The sequence below is a fragment of the Anser anser genome, assembly GCF_964211835.1.
Source record: "Anser anser genome assembly, chromosome: 1".
NCBI classification, from domain to species: Eukaryota; Metazoa; Chordata; class Aves; order Anseriformes; family Anatidae; genus Anser; species Anser anser.
In genome coordinates this window covers 60,358,253-60,380,452 of record NC_139720.1, presented here as the reverse complement: position 1 = coordinate 60,380,452, position 22,200 = coordinate 60,358,253, and the positions used below count along the sequence as shown (strand labels likewise).

The following is a 22,200-nucleotide window of genomic DNA, read 5'->3' as shown; positions in this document are numbered from 1 at the left end:
GTCATGATGGCAAACAACACATCTCAGCAAAGTTCTTTTGCTGTATAGATAGTGTAACCAGCAAAGGTTTGCCCACAAGATTTTTCAGGATAGATAGCATCACAAAAATTTCAGTTTTGGAAGTTAAAAAACAGGACTTTGTTTTTAATGATGGAATAAGTTAGAAAACTGCTCAATGGGGAAAAAAAAATCAAAACCATGCGTGGCCCTCAAATTGTAGTCTACTTCCAGTCTGTGATCTGTGAGGTACAACCATGAATTTTATTTTTTTTCCCTCTTAGTTGCACAAGTGCTCAGCAGTCTTTTTTTTTTTTTTAATGGATTTATCTATTTTAAACACTGTCAACTCTTGGCAGCTGCCTAGTTCCCAGTTACAGTACATATCCAACTTCAAGCTTGCCAAGGAAGCCTTGCACCATCTGGTGAGGGTGCTGACTGCTGATGGATACCTCCCTCCTACCAGAGATGAGATATGTGTTTTATTGTTGTTGACGTTGTTGATTTCTTTGTGGTTTTTTTTTGTTTCTTTTTAATGCATGGGTGATGTAGTCCTTTACTAGATAGCCTACTTGCACAAACTTAGAAGAATTCAGTTATGCAAACATATATGTCGTTAAAGAAATTGTTGAAGGTCATGGTTACAGTGTTCTTTAGTGATTAATCAAAGTTATACAATGAAAGCAAAGTTCTCATAAGAAATGAGAAAGTTGTGGAAGCTCACATAAGATCAGATTTGTTTTAATAACATCATCACAGGAGAATGGGAACTGCAAGGAAAACAAACACGCCCAAGTGATGGTTGTTTTATCATTGGCAATGAAGGCAAAATCTGGAGTCAACAAGTAAACCACAGCTCCTCAAGTAGATCTATAACCTGTTGCTTTGGTGTCTGCTCCACAGAATTCAATATGATTGGGCATTTCATTTGAAACTGTTTATCCAGTTTTTCAGTCCTTCTTAATCAGGGAACATTCTGCATTCAATGTATGATGGTTTGATCTGAACCCATGGCCCCTAAAATCCAATAGAATTGGAAGTATACGGACATTTCTTGAAACAGAAGTATTGTAGGTGAGATTGTATGTGGGGACTAATTATTATTCTTCATTTTGGTTTTCTTTACTCCCCACAAGCTGAAACTCTTTAGGAATGGTTTTGAATTTTAATCATATATAAAGCTAAATCTAAAACTAAATACTAAGTTTATTTCTCCTCCATTCTCCACCTGAAGATGCATCAGTGGATTATGAAACTTTTAATTGCTGGAATATACAAATAATTTCGGCTCCAGTGAACATGCTGACTCGTTCAATTTTTTGCAGTAAGAGATAGCATTTAACCCAAGGTTACTGCTTTTATATCTAACCAGAAACAGTCACAGAGAGCCAAAACAGACAGCCCCATCTGCCTAAATCATCATTAAAACTGGTATGGAAAATAGAAATATATTAATACATTTTATCAGTCTGATTCCATCATATTTTTGGTAACAATAATACTAAGGTAGGCAAGGCATGAGAGCACCATTGCTTTTTAACTTTACCCTTTTAGACTGAAGTTTAGACTAAAGTCCAAACCATTTTTGCTCCTAGGACCTAGGACTGAAATGTGGTTGGAATGTTTTCTGTAGCTTTATTTTAAAAGTAACATAGAAAATGCCCATGGGAATTCTAAAAAATAAGGTAATGATTTCAGCTGGGCTTATAGTTTACTGCTTCCACTCAGATTGGGAACTGTCTATAGAATTTATATGCAAGTAACATTATTCCTCTGTGGATAATTCAAACTCATGAGGCAGAGGGAAGACCTTGTCTGTATGATTGTGTTTCTGTTTTGCAAACTGCTAACTATTCCACTTTTTACTGATAAGAATAGATATTTACTTCAAGTTAAGTCCAACTGAATGCAATAAGAGAACTTTTAGTGATTAGAAATTATTTTGGATCAAGCCGCCTGTCTCCCAGCTCATTTAATCTGTGGTCTCCTAAGACTACTGTTTACCAATGAAATGCTCATCATGCTCCACTAATGCCTATGGTTTTGTTGAGCAAGATTCTGTTTTCCAAAAGATGAGACTATGGCTTTCAATCACACCACTGATGACCCTGTGACTCTCTACTGGCCTGGGTGAAGTGACCTATAGATAATGGTCGAATCATTTTGAGTTATTTATCTTCTCCAGAGTTTTGTTTTTTGGTTTGGTTTGGTTTGGTTTGGTTTGGTTTGGTTTGGTTTGGTTTGGTTTGGTTTGGTTTGGTTGTTTGTTTTTCCAGGAATGTAAGCAGTAGTGAAAGCAAGTAGCTTTCCTACTTTCTCTGTTGATCGTCTGGACATGAGGTTTGTCTAGCAACTGTTCCACATCCTTGGTCCTTCCCTGCCCACTAATTTTGGTAGAGCACTTTCTGCCCCCAGAGAAAGCAATGTGCCACAAACGCAGTTCTAGTGTTTTTTAGGGACTGCACACAGAGAAGAATCCTTACATACAACAACTGCATAAGGGTTGCAGGGAGCCATGTTCTCTCCCCAAACTAGTATTTTGTCTATTTTTGTTTGACGAGCAGAGTCAGCACTTTAGGAATGCCTACGTAATAGTTATATTTGTCTGATCCCTTGAAGCTATGTCCACAAGCTTAATCCACCTACTTAAATTTGACACAAGTTGACAGTCCTTTGTGACAAAAAGCATTAAGTGATTATCCTCGTGCTCTTTGACATATGAAAGTGACTTTAATATGCTGCTGTTACACAGACAGATATCATACCTGTATCCATGGTGATGCAGTTATAGTCCCGGTTTCCCTTTCAGGTAAATGGGAGTAAGCCCTCTGGTCAGACTGGGTGAGATCCTGAATCCTTTGGCTGTTCCGACCAGAGTCTTTGCTGGGTTATAACCAATCTACATTTAACTGCAGGAAGAAATAAATGCAGGAGACTTTCCTCCTCCCTCTTGTGAATGTTCCAGCCCAGGGACAGTGAAACACTATCTTTAGACTTTGTGCAAGCCCTTATTTAATGCTCAAGGTCATTTTCTTCACCTAAGGGGCGGATGTGTATGTGAGGGGGGATATGCATTACTCTTTTTTTCAATACCATTGAGCATTCTTCTTAAGGCTACCCAAAACAAACCTGGTCATGAGCACAGAGTCACAAGATTAGAAGGATTATACAGCCAGACCTGTTTGCCAGTATGCTGGAGATAACCTGCAGCTCTCAAATGGTCTGAACTGCAAGACTTGGGATACTTTGACTCCAGCACAGTAGTAAAGTACGACCTGGGAACTGTTTTAGAACTGTCAGCATGCCTCATTATGTTTACACTCCAATGTGAAAAGTAATATATATGATGTCAGGGAGTTTCTATGCTTGTTGCTGTCACAGAAGCCAGTGGAAGTGGGAATTTAGAGACTTTGAAAACTGGCCACTACACATAAGCACCCTGTCAATTCCCTGCCAAAGCATCTTGTGGTTATTGCAGGTCGGATGTCAGTGCAGCCAGACCTAAAATGGAATTGGAGTTTTAAATAATGATAGTCCCAATTTAACATGGTTCTTAAGCATTTCCATAACTTTAGCACATGGATAGTCTCATGGAACTTTTAAAAACAGTTATGTATATGTATAGCAAGAGACTTTATGTCTTATTTTTTCTGAAAAATTGAAGATGGAAAAAGTGGGACAGTGATGGAAAATAGTTGGTAATGGGTCAAATTGCATCTCCTGCTGATTTTCATGGGTGTATGCGCGCATGCATAATTATAAATCACACATAAAAATCTCTTGGCTTTAAGTGCTCATATCCTGTGTCAAACTGGATCCTGAATACATCTCATGACATGGATGAAACATGAAAGCATTTCTGGAGATGCTTTCCTAAGTGACCGTTGTGTTTTCATTTTATTTGCTAACTGCACTTCTTAATATGTTATTTTTTCTTAGCAGTCATGTAGAATGTACTGGTAATTCCTTTTCTTATTGTAGACATATATAGTCAGCTGCTTTACAAGTTTCAAATCCAACAAATAAATCAAGATCTGTGTTTAGCACAACACAACTCACTGAAATGCAAGATTCTTGGCTCCTTAAATAAAGAAGTACATAGAAGAGATCATCACTTCTTGTCTTAGGAGCTGCAAGACAGAAATTAGCTTTAGTTGCTTAGTAGAAGACCAAGTTCACATTATGATATCAACCCAGTTGTTTATTGGACCTTCAATGGATTCTTTTCCCTGTAGCTCAAGAGGCTTAATCCAACCCAGTGAAGAATGGTGCTTCTCCTAAGGGGCAACACTTTCTCCACCATCAGCCCCCTGACATTGCATTGACAGAGCACCATATTAGGCAACAGGGCTGTTGAGAATAGCATTTGGGAACTCCAGTGAGCATGCCTCCTAGAGAAAGACCACAACAGTAAGCTGCTGGTTGAGTGCACGGAGCCCTTTCCTAGCTGACAAGCCTGTTGCAGAGGTCAGCCAGAGAGGGCTATCATTCTCTGGGGAAGTGGAAATTACTCAGTGCTATTAATGTTTTTTTCCTGGCTGTCCTCAGGAATGGAACTGAGGAACATGCCAAGCATGACCATGAAAGGGGTTGCACATGGCCAAAAGATTATGCTGAAGTATCTTCCACGTCTTTGCCACCTCCAATGCCTGGAACCATCTCCCTTCCTTTTTTGCCTCCCATTCCAAACTTCAGGTCTCTCCCCTCAGCTCAGTTCTCCTAGCAATAGCCTGAAAAGCCTTGAACTGTGGTTTCGGAAAGAAACCACTGACTTCCAGGACTGGCTTCAGCCATCTTCCCATGACAGAACTGCAGAATAGTTGAGGCTGGAAAGGACCTCTGGAGGTGGTCTAGTCCAACTTCCCTGCTCAGAACAGGGTCAAGTAGAGCATGTTGCCCATAACATTGCTCAGCTTTTGAGTACCTCCTTGTATGTCTGCATATGTGAGATTAAGTTTGGACTATGATAATAGTGGTTTAAGTCTGGCCTGCACTGCAGGTTTTGGATAACACTTGTGCTTACTGCTAGGTAAGCCAGGACTGCAAAGATGTGTGATTTCTGACCAACACCACTGTATGATAGGAGACTTTGCATATTTGTAAAAATGTACAGTGGTCATAATATCAAGTTTTGGTCACAAAGCGTGACTATATTATATCACTGCAAAGCACTGTTTTGTGGAACAGCCATATCTAAACCTTGAGTGTATAGTACACTGATAGGTTTATACTGGCAAAAATGTTTCTAGGAGGAACATGTATTTATTTATACAGTAAACTAAAGATAGTGACTATGTCTAGTTCACTGTGTTGAGTTGATTGCTGCCTTTAATTATAACTAAATGTTAAGTGTGACTTTTCTGAAGGCAAGATAAAATCTTCTACAAAATAAGACCTGTGACATATCTGGTTTTGAACAGAATACAAAGTTATGCCTATTTTTTCCAGGACAAACATTCACACTTGCTAAACTACTCTTATTATCTGTTGATAATTACTAGCAACCCAAATGGGCAATCTTTTATAAAAATCATCAATAAATGAAACAATTTGAGTTAAAACAATTAAAAATGCACTTACTTTGAGGACATAGCAGGCCATGAAATAACTTTAAAAATGAAAGAAAAACTCAAGGGAAGTCCCTCAAAACACTCATAACCCTGCCATCTGAGACTGGACAGTGCTTAGATCAGTGAGCCAGGGAGAATTTTCTAATTCAGTAGTAGTAAGAATACTCCCTGTTTCTAGCAACCAAATTTCCAAAAGATAAGTTTAATTTCCAATAATTTCCAATATTTTCTGCTATTACTTTTTCATACAAGACAAAGACTTCCATACCACAGAGACGAGATTCTATTTGTAGTGGGCGCAGTCAGAAATTTCATGATAATGAAGGGGTGATGTTCTAAAAGGTATTTTTCCTTATGGAAATTTTCATACTGTCCTAGGCCACAAAGAAAACTTTACTATGTTAGTAGGTAGAGCAGTAAGACAAATTGCTATAAAGCTAAACTTTTTTTTTTTTTTTTCCTAATGAGACTCTGTGTCTGCTGGACTTTAATATACATTTTCCTTTTTATTCCATGATAGATGCTGTGACCAGGCTTACAGCATTGAGCCCTTTCCCTCTAGTGAGGGATTCTGTTTGGACCCTCTACAACAATTTGTTATAGTGTTTGTGTATGTGACTGGAAGTTCCTAAAGCATATCACTTTCACACACCCAGCTTAAAATTATCTTTGCACTAAAAGCATTTCTCCCTTTTAAGCATTACATGATTTTGTTAAGAATGAAAAGTATGTTTTCGTTATATTTAGACCTGTGTGCAAAGGAACAGCCTTACCAGCATTTCTGTGTGACAGAAATTGAAACTTTATTTCCTGAATATGAGCTGAGATGGGGTTCCAAATGTTAATGCCCATAAGATGACAAAAGCTAGTATCAGCCTTCTACTATTACACTTGAGGATTTCACCCTTCTAAATCTTTGCTTGTTGCAAGTAGTTGAGCTGTAAGTCAATAGACTATCTCCAATAAACATTCCATTTTCAACCAGTCTAGAGTTCTTATGCTTTTATAGGTTGACAATAAGCTTCCTTTAACTGTTTAAAAATTAAGCTTTATCCAGTTAATTTGTTCTTGTTTTCAGATCAGAGCACATGAGATCCCAAAGGATAACATTAAAATAGGATAGAAAGCCTACCTTCTGTATCACACAAATGAAAAGGGAAGTGATTTAGATCAAAACAAACAAACAAACAAAACCATAAGTGAAAAAAAAAAAGAAAAAAAAAGAAAAAAAAAAGAAAAAAAAAAGAAACGAACTAACTGTAGGTTCTACATAGAGCAGCTGGACTGATATTTTTTACTTTCTGCTTGCACTGAACACTGAACTCTAGATCTGATGCTGTGGTGAAAATGAGGTCTCTAGATTCTCTGTACATGATCCTTCTCAATTAATGTATCCATTACACTTCACGATTAAAGACCTATCAGGTACTATCCCAGTTGATGGAAAATTTGCTCAAACATTAAGGTATCATCTGACAAAAGTGTATCAGTTATGATGTTGGCTTAGTAAGTTTTTTAACTACAGGCTCGGAACCAACTGACTTTAACAAATCAAACCCAAACTTGAAATTCAATTTGCATTCCATGATATTCCAGAGCTGTCCTAACGCAAAACTGCCTAAACGCACTAGGGTCCACCTATGCAAATTATTGCACCTATGCACTAGGTGCAAATTATGCACCTATGCAAATTATGCACCTATGCACTAGGGTCCACCTATGCAAATTATTATGGAAACATGCATGTAGATAAGTATTATATATCTCCGGACTGAACAAGTTCAATTCCCTCTTTTCAAAGAATATAAGCTTTAGGCTTCTGACCATGTCATTCTAAAGATGCCAAGTATCACCTGTGTGAAAGCCAACAAAATCTGAGAACTGCAATGAATTGATTAAACCAAACTGTGTCCAAATTCAAAAACTATATGCCAAATATACAAAAACTATTTGCTTTTCTTGAAGCTCAATAGCTGTCTTCTTTCTTCATTTTTCAGAGACTGAAACTGAAAATGCACCACCACCTCCAGGTTAGTGTAAAAAATGCTAATTGGTGCTGTAATACTAACAAGATAATTGCATGAGATTAGATACTGCATAGACATACCATGCTGTGTGTTTGTTGTCCTTTTGAAAGTAAGGAGCCAGTAAGAATGGCATGAAAGCCTGCCCAAGTATTTGTGTTGACTTTTCAGATTCAGTTTTTCTTTGGGAGAGACCTCATATTTGCATAATGATGCAAATGAACATTTTCCTGTATATGTCCCTTCAGGGTACAGGAAAATGATGACTGCTTAAATACTGTAGCTAAATTATGCAGTCTTCTTTGATGCCAAACTTCAAGACTTCTTCTTCAAACTTCAAGACTTCTTTGATGCAGTCTTCTTTGATGCCAACCAACATCTAACTACCTAAATATTCCTTTCCATATCCCGTTGAAGGTACAATGTGAGCAAAGATGACAGAATCAAGCATTGGATTCATCTCACCTAATATTAGCCATCTGAAAACATTGCTCCACCTGTAAGCAGTGGAGCAGATCCTGGGATGTATCTGCTCATCTAATGAACGTTTCCTGGATAATGTATCTAAAACATCACTGGTTGTCTGTGTTTAGGCTACTAACCCAAGGAGTCCAGATGTCTAGATTGGAGTGGGTGAATACCTTTGAGGAAGCCAAAGTTAGGTGAGATGAAACTCGTGCATAGGACTAGGGTTTCAGGTAAAGCTGAAGTTCTGTGCAAAGCTGCTACCTTCTCTTTAGTGGGAGATGAAAAGTTATGCAAACCTTTGCCTCATGGATTTGATTTGCATTGAGAAATTTGTACTGTATTCTCAGATGTTGGTTTATATATATATATATATATATATAAAATAAATATATGTGTTACAGTTGTCTAATTTAACCATTTGGTGAGTTTTATTCTCTGTGTAGCTACCTGAGCAGCAATACCAAACAGTATCAGTACTGTACAGCAGTACCAACAGTATTTCCAGTTCACATGTTAAACCTGCATGTACTTACAATCTTGCAAACTGTCATTTTACAAGGCTGATTCAAGACACATTTGTTTAAATGATACATGCTTTCACTAAGAAATGGTAAAGTCTGAAGACAAAAGTATCATTTGCCACAAGGAGTTTCACTTTTAAATAATACTATAATATTTTCATGCTAGTATGAGCTCTTTCATATTGCATATATTTACAATTAAAATTAATATTTCAGTCATGATGGTTACTCTTTTTTTTTTTCTTATTTTTACTCAACAGTAAGATCTGTACAGTTGATACTCCAAAATATTCACACTGGTGTTCTAAGTAGATACACTTTGTACTTGAATTCATGTTCTTCATCAACCTTAACTTTTAAGTAAGACTGAAATGGCAGACAGGTTCCTATAGACAGAAAGAAATATAATTTTTGAAGCATTATTTGAAAATTTCTACCAATCCTGTCCAATAAATAACATCTTCTTCATTTCTTTTTGAATACACAGGATTAAATACGAAAACATTTCTATAACTACCTTCCTTTTCCCAACACCTTTACTCCCTACAGTCTTCTGTAAAACAAGTAGGGTGTCAGTAAGCCTTTATGGTTAAGAACCATCCAAATTTTGGGGAAGCCATTTTAAGAAGTCCTTCTAGATCTCAATGTCAAGCTATCAGGCTGTTATACTCAGCCATGAATAAGGTTTTCAAATGGGATTTAAACATGCTATCACCTTCCAAGAACAGTGAATTCTCCTAATCCCAGCTATTAGTAGGAAAGGAATGCATTACTGTAGCAAAATTCCCATTAAAAAGGAATGAGTTTGACCATCTGTCCAAGACAGACAATATTCCAGACAACAGGAGCTTTGAAATTCCTAACAACCAGAAGCAGCTAAGGGTCTGTCACACCTACAGAATATGGCCTTGTCTTCCACATTTCAAGTTTTATTTTTGTAGTTAAAACAGCTATGCACATGTGAGCAAGAAATTAGGAATAATATCCACTGGATCTTTCAAATTTTTCCTCCATGACATGAAAGTTATCTTAGCTTCACCTTGAGGGTATTAGTCCATTGACCTTCATCCAAACCCAAGTTATACCAAGTACTTGACAGGTAAGTTCACCACACAAAGTCATTTTTCACAATAAATAGAGTATTGAGTGTGTATTCCTTGAAGTCTGTATAATTCATATGACTTGATGAGCTTCTATGGAAAATGGTCTTGTATGCAAATTGAATGACATAAAACCCAGAAGAATAGGAATCATAATAGGAATCCAATAATGAAATGGAGAAAACTTAGAAAATTTGATTTTGTTCAATCTATAGTTCAAGTTTTCTCACATATACTAGGTTAGAGTTATTTCACATACACCTCATTGGAGTACATGAGAAGCTATCGACTATTCTGATAAAAAAAAACTCAAATCAAAAAGTCTAGGTAAGATGAAAATGATAATGAAGAAGACAATGAGAAATAATCGAGAACACTCTCAATAAACTCTCTCTGTATACTGTCTTAAGGATAAACCACTTAGGGAACGGAATTCTGGATACCGTTAATATTTGGAAGTATCTCATGCATGATCCAAGCTCATTCATACTAACAATGTTATCTAATTCTTTTCAAAGTCTTTTGTAAATAACCCCAAGAACAAAAGACTAACAACTACTTACAAACAACAACAGTATGTTGCTTTCACTGAGTACAAGAACACCTTTTTTTTTTTTATAATTCATTCAAAACATAGAAAATGCATTGATATGCATGTGTCTATAACAAATGCTTTATGGAATTACAATTGTAAATGATGTATACATGTATATTAATAATTCTTTAACCATGGTTTTTCAATACTAGCAAACCTACAATATTGGTATATATTTTTAATGCTGTGTAAGTTTTTCTTTTTACTTTAAGATCCTCTCAAAAATATACTTGTACTTCCTACACAGAACAAAAAACACCACAGGATGGTGGAACTGAAAAGGGCAAAGGTGAGTTCAAAAATGTATTTCAAAAATGTGCAGTAAAGAGAACATTCCTAAATGCTGTTCTGATGCTGTATTGCTTGAGTAGAAGCTGGACTCAGGATCTTGGTGCCAAATTTTAGAAGTGTGATGTGAAGCTTTCAATATCCTTCTTCTGCATGACTTACCCAGTACAAGCAAATTAAGATTCTTATGAGTATCTTCAAAAGTTCCTTGAACTGACACTGTTTAGCAACAATAACTATACAGACTGTTTTTCTTAATAGATCAAATTTCAAGTGATTTGCATGAGCAGAAAGCCATCTTTAAGTGAATGTGAATGCTGGCACTGACCAAGCTTGCTTAAACTCAGTTACTACACACATTGGTAGCTTTTAAATAGTGGGGAAAATCTATAATTCTAAGCTGTTTCTATTCTATCACAGAAACTTTATATTGCATATTCTACCTTCCAGCATATTCCTCTTTCCTTCCTCATTGGGAGCACAGTTGCTGAGGTCATTAGAAGTTCTGAAAAAAAGTCTTTGAGGACTGTCTACTGTGAACAAACACATCACTGTTCCATTACCAATGCGTGTAAAATCTGCTCCATTTTCAATGCATATTTTGTATTGCTGAGATTAGACTCCAGTTCTTTTGGAAGTTCTTCCAATTAAGAAGATACATTTTGAGGGAACTGGGTCAAATTCCACTCCTTTTTGTACTTCCTGCTAAAGTAGAATTCAAACAGCTCATCACCTTATTTTGAAAAGAATAATCTTTTTTATTTTTCATTCTGACAAAAGGTTAAACCAGAAGAAAATATACTTAAAACTGATGCTTGCTTTTTATTTGGCATGGTTTTGCTTTTTCATGGCAAATCAAGAAATGGCTTGCTTGAAAATATGTTCTGCCTTTTGGTCTCCTAGACGAAATCTTGCCTTTTAGACACACTGGATTCACACACTTATAATTGCAGATTTATTTAACAAAGACATGCATGGCCATTTTTCTCAGCAAAATCAAAATGCACCGAGAATATGTGATTCAAATACTCTTTAGAATATAAAATTGCTGAATCAAGCTTCAGTGCATGTTATTTTGCTAGCTATCTTTTCATTGAGCAATTATTTTGACAAACAACATTTTGTGTGAGTAATCAAATCTGTCATCTTGGTAGTGCAAACACAATTCAGGAATAATTTGCATGCCTAATGATAGGAACAAAGATGAAGTTCTTGCCTTGGGCTATTCTAGCAGTTAGTTCTGCTTGGTTTAATCTTGACACGAGAGAAATGGTTGTCCCCGAAGTTAACATGTACGGTGTTCTCTCTACTGTTCACAAGCCTACATTTTATTGAACTAAAAAGAAAACATGGTAGGTATCACATCAAATACTTCTATTATATTTTTATACATGATTATACCATTTCTGTTTTGAATTTAGAGAAGAACACAGGTATTTCCTAAAGGCAAAAAGTCTTTATTGGTGCTTACCCTATCTAGGAGGATTTGCTGCCCAAAAATTGAGATTTCACTGTGGGAGGTATTTCCAGTTTCAATTCACAGTGGCAGCAGCCACCTCAGTAAGAATTCCAGTGAAAATCTGAATACTGATATGTAGAAAGAATAACCTTCTGTCATGCTCCAGTGGAACTGTCAACTTTGCAAAGCAATGTATATGTCAATGCCAAACACTCAGCATTTTCAGCAGCAGTATTTGTCTTTTTTTTTTATGACACAAATACATTTGTTGAACAGTATAATGCCATTGTTCCTATCAGCTACTGCTTTGTTGCAAAGTGTCACCAACAAAGGAAAAGTACATTTTCTGAAAGTAATTCCTTCATGTTTGATTGTCAAAAGAAAATCTTTATAATGGTGATCATGATGCACAAATCAGGAAAAGGTTCCATTTCTCCCATTTGTCCATAATCAACAAGAAAATGAGGCCAGAACCAGCCAGAGGTCAGCTTTGTATAAGCTACTTATAAAACAGTGTCTGTAATTTCAGAAATAAGAGATTTAGGTACTTCTCTGAATGGGGAATGAAATAGAAAAAAATTCATATCTGAGTTCTACAGTGATCCTAAGATACCTGGGTGCTAGCAGTTGTGACTCCTTTGTTGATAATTTACAAAAAACTGCATGTAGGAATCTGGGATGGCCCTCTTCAGTACAATCAGACAATGCCTGAACCTGGTGTCTAGGAAAGAAAGCTTGGTCCATAATTATGGAGCACGGGGTCCTAAATTTTCCCCTCATTTCTAAGATGATGTTAGCTGCAGAAGTTAGCACATGAAGTATACCTATCTGTGTATCTGTTTTACTGTTCTATTTCTTTTTAGTAGCTACTGTCTGTGTGAAATTAAATATTTATGTCCCTTTATGTTCACTGTAAAGTTAAGAAAGGAAGGGCTGTGTGATAAACTCTTTGTTATCTTGTCATTTTGCTGTAACATCAGTAGTTCACAGCAGTAATTTATTTGTGTGTATGTGTACAATAACAATTTATAGTATTTCTAGTTTGAAAAACATCTGAATTTTGTGAAAAAAATGATACACATGAGCGTACCTTTTATCTCCAGATCAAAAAGTGACTCAGCAGAAATCCTGCCTAATTTACTATGTTATCCTGAACTCATTCATTTTACATTCTTCTGCTTTTGTTTTTAATTTCAGTATTATCTTACACATTGGCTATTGTTATAATTGTGTTTCTAATTGTTGGAATAAATGAACTTTAATATCAATTTGCTCATTCCTTTTTAGGTCCAATCCAGCTATTCAGATTTACTTATCTCTTTTCTCTAGGTTACATCCAACCATCTACTAAAATGTCTGCATGTTTCATTCTTGTATTTCTTCAGGTTTCACTTATCCATTCATGTCTCTACTAAAATTCCATTGCTGATGTATGTACTTTAGTTTCTGAAGGGACAAGTCCCATTGATGGGACTGGTGAATGCTCTTTGAAAATCAGATGTGTAACTGAAGGCAACTAAATTTCAAACTATTTGTCTTAGGAGGCTTAAAGTGTGCTCAATAATTCCAGCATAAACTAAAATGGCAGAACCAGTTGGTTGAGTTACTCTCAAATTATTTATGTAGAGTGAAGACGGGGGTTCACTCTTAGTGATGTTTATCTACTTCCTGTCTTAACCCTGAAGACTTACTCCAATGTGCAGTAGTACAAAAAAAAAATTTAAGGTGCTCTAAAGTCAACTGCAGCTGCAAACAGTGTCTCTGCCCTGGGCAGAACTCCTGCTTACATATTCCTGCCGTATCTCTCATGCCAGCTCCCTTGGTCATCAGTGAGTGACGCCAAGGGAACACTAAAGAAAGATCAATAAGTTCACCATGTCTGTTCACCAATTAAATCAAGTTTGAGATGATGCTCAAGTGGAGAAAATTTCAAAATTCACATGTTCAGTTATGTGGGACCAGACTTTTGACATTGACACATGGTTTTCAAGTATTCTTTTTAATGGTTAAAATAATAATAATAACAACAACAACAATAATAATAATAAAAAGTAAAATAAGAGCTTAGAATGATTTTGCCACTTCTGAAAAACATTAAATTTCTCAACAATGTGACTGATGGCAGAATCTCAGCTTCCATTTTTGTGTAACAGATTTCAAATCAAGGGAAAGTAGGTCTAAAATTCCACAGACACATTTGCAGTGGAATTACTTAGCCTTGCATTAATTTAATTGCTAGCACAATATGTTAAAAAATCTGACATGACTTTGTCATTACTTTGCTTTCATTGAAAATGAGTATCTTCAATGTCTGCTGACGCCAATGGAAGATTCAGGTGGTGAGAACTTTTCCACTTAATGTATGCTTTTCCTTCCCTTCCCCTTCCCCTTCCCCTTCCCCTTCCCCTTCCTCTTCCCCTTCCCCTTCCCCTTCCCCTTCCCCTTCCCCTTCCCCTTCCCCTTCCCCTTCCCCTTCCCCTTCCCCTTCCCTTCCCTTCCCTTCCCTTCCCTTCCCTTCCCTTCCCTTCCCTTCCCTTCCCTTCCTTTTCCTTTCATTTCCTCTATTCCTTTTCTCTTTCCCTTTTCTCTTTCTTTTTTTCTTTAAAAAACACATTTATAAGATAACAAATTAATCCTTCATGTGCAAGGCTTCTATTGCAACTGACATCCTCTTCCCAAGGGAATTTTTAAAAGAAGTCTAATGAATCATTAAAAAGGAATGAGTAACATGACATGGATAAGCATTTAAATTCGGCTATCAGACCAACCAACCTTCAGTGGTCTATCAAGCATAAAATTTAATACAAGCAGAATTCTTTAAAATGCAATTAAACCTTATGTGTTTTTGCCATAGGTATTGCATTTGTCCTTGAAAAAATAAAGACAAATTTAAAGATGACTTCAGAGTTAAAAGTTGATTCTGGAAACCCAAATCTGGAAAAATTCTAATTAAAAATGTGGGTTAATATTATTCTAGTTCAACTATCTTTTCCTCCACTTTGAAATGTTCTCCAGCTTATTTTTTGTTACATTTTAAAAGACATATTGTTATCTTTGCTTTACATATATATTAGATCCTAAATATATCTAGTTTATTCCAGCCTTTCTGCTAAACATATCTTTATTTTATTTTTATTTTTTTTAATTATTTGACTTTTAAGACCTTTCATGTATTTTTATCAGAAACTGGTATCTCTGGGATTTCTTGTCAACATCTAAAATTCAAAGAGATTTAGGGGATTGTTATAAAATTAGTCTTTACCTTATTCTGGATTTCTGATACTCATGATTACAATATTTCAGGTTTAATGTCATTTTCATGTTTTGTAGGCTTTTGGTTTATATAAATACATATATATCATTGTACTTTATGAGATTAAATGTTTTTAAATGCCTGGATTTTGATTTCTTCTGGTTATTTAATACCTAATGATTGTTAACATTCAGTGTGCTTAAAAGGAAAATCCAGTGTGATGATCATAGTTCTGTCTCTATTTTAAGGCATTATCTTATAACATGCGGGGGGGGGGGGGGAACAAGTTGTTTATTCCTTGCATTTTATATTAGTATTCCAATAAAGAAATTATTAAGTATAAATACAGGGGACTATTTTTAACTGTTGCATATCTTGACTTAAATGTTGCTGAATGCATATATGGTGCACATTTTAATTGCAGACACGGACATCAGAGAAATGGCATCTTCCTCAGAAGGTCAGATATGTGATTGACCTTGATTTCATTGTGGCTTTTTATGTATTTACTGTGGATTACATCTCTAACAAACAGAACCACTCAGCAGCTTCCATATAAACTCATGATTTAATAATGGATCACTGTTCACATCTCATTTTTCTTTTACTTGCTTGAAACATCAAGGTTTACCATTTCAGCTACTGAATTACGCAAAGCTTTCTTCATCAGTTTGAAGTTTCCATTGTGAGTGCTCCTGACTATTATGATTTTTCCCTTTCTTTTGCAGGTTTTACATTTTCACATAGTTGTTTTAAAGCAGATGATCGCCTGTGCTTTGAGTTTCTTTACGCAGTTTTTTTTCATTTGTATTTCTTTTCACAGATGAAGATGACACTTCAGTTAGTACACCACCAGCAGGTTAGGATTGACTGTGATAGTGCTTTGTGTGTGTATGTATGTATGGATTTTTCTCATGACTATTAATGAAGAAAGAGTCCAAACTTTTGGACTGAACTCAAAACATACTCATTAGAGAATAAGATTTTTGCGGTACCCAAAATTAAAGTAATCCATGTTCTGAAGTACAGGACCTTCATACCAGACAAGTTTCTTTCTGGTCCTGTCTTGAGGTTTTTGTTAGAACTTTTGCCATTGGAAGGTAAAAATCAGTAAACATCTCTGAAGGCAATTCCCCTTGTCTGTTACTATTGACAAATACAGAATGCATTTCTAGGTTAATCTTGAGACCAAATTCCAGAATTACAAATAAAATAGTTGCCTTATAATTTCAAAATAAATTTATCCACAGAATTGTCTAACACTGCTCCTTAGGCTGTATGCCTTACCTACAAAATGGGTAGTTTTAATTTACCACTCCAAGCCATCACTGCCAAGCTGGCAGATAAAATGCCTTGGGTAGTTGGCAGATGAAAAGCATCAGTACAGGGGTCATTCATGGTAGATGTGACATGGGCAACACTTCACCATTTTTTGCTTAAAGAAAAACAACGTTTTTTAAAGAGATTAGACTGTGAATGAAACACAGATTTTGGACACTAAAAAGGCTTTGCAGTGTGTCAAATGAAAAACTTTTGATCTTTCTTAAAAAAAATAATAAAAAAGCCAGTTAAAACTTTTAACTAAAAATACTTTGAATCATCTTCACTGCCTTAAATGATCACATTTTCTTTGTCCATTCCAAAAGACTTTGTATTATTAACCATGGCCTGAATGCTATCTGGAAAGTCAGTAGCAGTACATTGATTTACACTGTCAGAGCTCACTGGTAAGAGCTAAAAATATAAATAATGTTTTAAATCACAAAACCCTAACATTTAATTTCAATTATTAATAATTTTTTAAACATAATAAATAAATAGACTATTTAAACAATTCAGAGTACTGTTCCCTCAGAAAAATATTGAAGAATATAAAACAATCTCTTATCTAAAACCACCCTAATCATGAGGAAAGTATCAGCTTCATTGAAACCTTCTAAAAATGAACTACTAAAAATAAAATCTTGAATGGGAATTGAACTGAATTTAGGTTTTCTAGAGAAAAGGGGAAAAGATTTCTGAATTTTTTTTTTTCTAAGCTGTCCACTTCCTTTTTCTGGTGTTCAGCCTCATGGGTACAGTCCTAATTTTTTATTCTAATCTTCTTGCATGAAGAATCAATGTTCTTAAAATCCCAATGACCTGAGGTCAGTTAAACTGTGATCTCTGAGCTGGTGTCACCTAAATTGCTCTTCCCTTTCAGATGGGATGTCTAAGCCAGCGGAAAGAAAAGATTCAGGTGAGAACTCCTGAACAACATGTTGAAACACTCCAAATTTTACATGATAAAATCATTATTAATGAGTTATTTATTAAAGATAGTGCTTAATTTTAATTCCACTGTTTATACACATTAACTTTTCAAATGCTTTTAAATATCAGATTCTTAAATAGGTTTCTAGCAGCTAAACCGAGAGAGAGAAGGCTTTGATGCACCAGACAGGACATGTATCAGTCTTTACACATACATACATACCTATCTATCTATATATATTTCCATATAGATAGATATGCAACTATTCCCTTCCTCAGCCTACAGGGTGGCAGTGGCATACCTGAATCCCATACACAGTCCCCAGGAGACTTGTAGGAGAATGGCTTCTTCTCACAGCTCAAAGGATGGTGGGGAGAACTTAGCAAAGTCATAACCTCTTTCTTCCTACTCTGCCAGGTAACGCATACTACACCCAGTTTTGTGGTTTCAGGATTTGCAGCCTCTGGAACAAAATGAGCAGCAGGTACTTCAACCATGGTTATTGACCCGGCATAGCAGCCTATGCCAGGCCCACGAGGCAACGTCAAACCCACGTTTTGTTCTGTTTGTTTAATAAACAGGAAAAAGCTAATGTCCAGAGGTGATGATAATATGTATGCATTATTTTATGTGGTACTGAATTAATGAGTCTATGTAAGTTTCTTCCATTTATTAATATCCTTTTTTCCATTTCACCCTGTGGTGTCTCAGGTTCATTACTGCACGTGACAAGTTCCTGTTCCAAGCACTGTTAGATCCTTCTGTTCATATCAGTAACTCTCACTTGTTCTTAAGTGTTTCCATATACTAGTATACTATATCAGCATAATCTAAATATCTAGAGTATATAGAGTATATATAGATATGTATCTATATATATTTGTGTGCATGTATGTCTGCATATGTCTTCATATATGTGTATATACGTGTGTATATACATGTATGTCTTTACATGTGAAAAATATTGTACAAGCAGAAATATACAGAGGTATTAGGCACACCATACATAATTCATTGAAAGAATTAAAGGCAAAGATGTTACAGCAGAGCTATCTAGCATTTTGATGTCTTTTTGAAATTTCTAATAGACTTCAGGATAATAAAAACAGTTTAGATGCATTTTCTATGGTTGTCTATTGCAATAGCAATTTTCATGAGTTGAAAAGGTTCCCATAGTATTAATCTCTATGAGATAGAAGGACAATTTTGACTTCTAGCAAACTAGTTTCAACAGAAAATACTGAGCAGGGAAAGGATCTTTAAATTTCAGAACATGGCTTGAGAAGATGAAAAAAGTTGTTCAATTGGCTCATCATTTGTAGTAGTTACAAAACCAAAATCAAAAGAGCATTGGATAAACTACAGAAAGCTATCTTTGATTCAGAAAAAACTAGAAGTCCCTTGGGAGCAAGAGATGCAGCTCTGGTTTGAAAGACGTGGCCTGCTTTGTTTGGTATAGCTGAACATTTCCACATTTGCCCTGCTCTTCAGTACTGCCAGGGTAGCACTGGCTTTACTCATTTTTACCTATGAACTGACCAGAGCTCCTCAAAAGAAAAGAGATGTGACAAGTTCTTTCTTGGAATGAGACGTACTTTGCCTTTCGGTAGACAGGTACCCTCTCTTGGTAGAGACAGTCACTATCTTGCTCTCCCTGCCTTTTCTGTTAGGAATTAGCTTTAAGCATGCTTTTGCATGCAAGAAATAACCGCACAACACAAAGCCCTGGATATTCAGATAAGCAGAAACACCAGGAACACACAGCTGTGCTGGCACAGTTTTCTGCCTTGGGAACGTTGCTCACTTGCTTCTTCTCTCACTACCATTGCTCCTTTTCAGTTCCAAAATCTGTTTCTAGAAGAGAAGATGCTGTGCCTGAACATGTGATGGAATCATTTGCATCTGATGAACTATTTCTCTGTAATGATCAATTCCCAAACTCTTTGTTTCTATCATGGTAGAAGAGAACAAAGCTCAAAATTAAGCTTCATCAGTGGCCTATTTTGGAAGCAAAAAGGACAAACTAGCTTGTACAATCAACTGAGTTTGCGTTTGGGAGACACTCACAGAAACGATGCATCATCTGTGTTTTGTGTGTGGTTATAGCTGTTTGTGTTTTCAGAACCTCCATCTCTGGTTTCCCTTCTGAAAAACAAAAAGCTGACCTTTGTGTATTGCCTCTGTAAAGCACTCATGGTTGAATGCTGGTGCCATTCAAGTTGCCCAGTACCCGCCCTGGCTGATCAGGTTGCTCTCTCTTCTTCCGTACGAGTTTCATTTTCTGTCACCACAGAGGTAGCATTCTTTCAGGAACTGTACACAATGTGACAGCCAATCCATGGATGTCAGTGTGAACAAAAACTTATATATTTTTCAGGACATCTGAAGAAAGAGGTAATAGGGTTAGACAGTTTAGTGAGTTCAGGTAAGTGTATTATGGAGGGAGTAAAACATGCTCAGATAATTGATATTTCCCTCTCTCCTTGCATCTCAGTATGGTCAATTGGAGATGGAGCTCCAGAGGAGACAGAAAAACGTGATGACTCCCAGAGATCCACCTTATTCGTCGAAAAACCTCAGAGTGGTTCAGTGAGTGTTGGTAAGTGCTTGGAAACAAAATTAAAAGCCACTTCCTGAGAGACAGAGACAGAGACTGAAAAGAAGTATGTGCATTTCATACAGCATTCAAGTTTCTGCCCCAGCTACAAATACTTCCACTGATTTTAGTTGAATGTGAAGTCCACTCTTTGAAGGCAAAACAGAATTTAAAAAGAGAAGCAAAAATAAATAAATAAATAAATAGAATTCAAAACTAACTTAAATAATTTACTGGGCACAATGGCTAGGAGTTACAGTTTCTGGAGAAGAGAGCTGATTACTATGATGCTGTTGGGTGGAACGTTATTGATACGTCAGGAAGATCTCATCTACACAGAGGCCTGCGGAGTAGCCTAAAGATCCACAGGTCAACTTTTATGCACTGCAGCTGCATGTAAATCAGCAAGTAGATTGAGCTGATTAATAGGAGCAAATTTGTAAGGAGGCTGGCCGAGTGGAACTGTCGCCCCTAATATAACCATTCTGGGGGATTTGCTCTGGATTATCTCTAGTCTACTGGTCTAAATACCTTCTAGCAGTTGGAGCACAGGAAGTACACTCTCAGAGCACGTCTTTGGTTTTAATTTCATCCCAGAGGAATTCACTGCAAGCAGTCCGCGACCCTTCTGTGAAGTAAGCCAGACCACAGTAAATGGGGAGAGCAAGGAGGTTCAAACTGCACTTCTGAGCCATACTAACATGTCAATGTAAGCAGTGTAGCAGCATAGCAGCAGTGGTGCCAAGTTCAGTACAGGTTACTTAAAATGTCTGTTATGTACAGAGATACACTAGTAGGTAGGCAGATGGGTTTTTCTTACACACTCCTACTATTTTTCTCGGTTTCTGAGAAGAAAAAGAGAATTTTGAGCAGATTTATTTGGAAAATAAATATAAAGAATTAGCTGTATTCTTCTCTGGAACCCCTGAATGTTAGGATGGAAATTCCCAAATTACTGTTTACAGAAGAATCTTTTCCTTCCCTTTTCACCTTCCAGAATTAATGATAGAAATAGATGAAGAGCTCCAGACTTTCTTTTCCAGACTGGAGTTTATTTATGTTACAACTGCCTAGCAGCCTAGGAACGTGCATGTTTATTTTAAGCAAGGAAATGCAAGTATTGGGAACAATTCGCCCATGACAACATGGAGTTTTGCCTCAGCTAATTTTTCCTGCTTCTTAGTTTGGCTCAAGCTCCACATTGTCACAGGTAGAAGGCTTCCAGACCCCAAATAATTAATCTTTGTAACACTCTGCAGTGTATATTCTCATAGCCTCTGTCACCCCCTCTGATTCTTACTGTCATGGTAGTGCTAACACATGGAGACTGGAAGGAGCCGTTGTAAATGAAACTTGTACAACTGTGACTGAGCTATCGTGGTCCTTAATTATTGTCTTTTTTTTTTTTTTGAAAGGTGGGAATATTACATTTATAGCCAAAGTAGAAGCCAAAGATCTTCTCCGAAAGCCAAATGTTAAGTGGTTTAAAGGAAAATGGATGGACCTGGCCAGCAAAGCGGGGAAGCACCTACAGCTGAAGGAGTCATTTGAGCGTCATACTAAGGTGTGCCTGTTTTTCCTTTTCACAGGGACAAAGCTCCAGAGAGCTTAAAGATCAGTTTTAGACAATAGGCAGAATTTCAAGAGAAGCGGATTCTAACCCTGGCCTCACCATACTGGTTTAGGTCTGGAAAACAAAACTTTTAACTTCTGCTTTATGCAAGTGTATCCCCTATATTAATAAACAATTATGTTTGATTTTTAGATTCACACATTTGAGATGCATATCATTCAAGCTAAGGAAAACTACGCAGGGAACTATCGCTGTGAAGTATCTTACAAGGACAAGTTTGACAGTTGCTCTTTTGACCTTGAAGTCACTGGTAAGATTCCACTTGCATCTGTAAAGCTTTATAAATATATATGTATATTTACCTGAAATACCACATCATTTTGTTCAGAACCTTATCATAGATGGCAGAGAATTAAGCATCTGTGATTTCTTATATAAACATTGGGATAAATACTCTGCGGGACATTTAGGCTTGATCCAAAAATTAGAAAAGCTGGCAGAT

At 36.4% G+C, this 22,200-nt stretch overlaps 1 protein-coding gene across 15 annotated transcripts in view; it reads left to right on the top strand.

The window, feature by feature from the left end:
• Positions 1 to 22,200, top strand: part of MYBPC1 (myosin binding protein C1) — an 81,747-nt gene that overhangs the window by 15,352 nt on the left and 44,195 nt on the right. For 3 of the 15 annotated variants that reach the window (XM_083830211.1, XM_083830207.1, XM_083830199.1), the window contains exons 2-8: positions 7,565 to 7,597; positions 10,523 to 10,564; positions 16,099 to 16,134; positions 17,479 to 17,514; positions 20,024 to 20,128; positions 21,541 to 21,689; positions 21,891 to 22,008. In XM_083830211.1, the coding sequence (XP_083686337.1) occupies positions 7,565 to 7,597; positions 10,523 to 10,564; positions 16,099 to 16,134; positions 17,479 to 17,514; positions 20,024 to 20,128; positions 21,541 to 21,689; positions 21,891 to 22,008 (519 nt within the window). Of the gene's footprint in view, positions 1 to 7,564; positions 7,681 to 10,487; positions 10,597 to 16,098; positions 16,135 to 17,478; positions 17,515 to 20,023; positions 20,129 to 21,540; positions 21,690 to 21,890; positions 22,009 to 22,200 lie in introns of all 15 variants that reach the window. The other 12 variants (XM_083830212.1, XM_083830206.1, XM_083830201.1 and 9 more) reach the window with 8 other exon arrangements.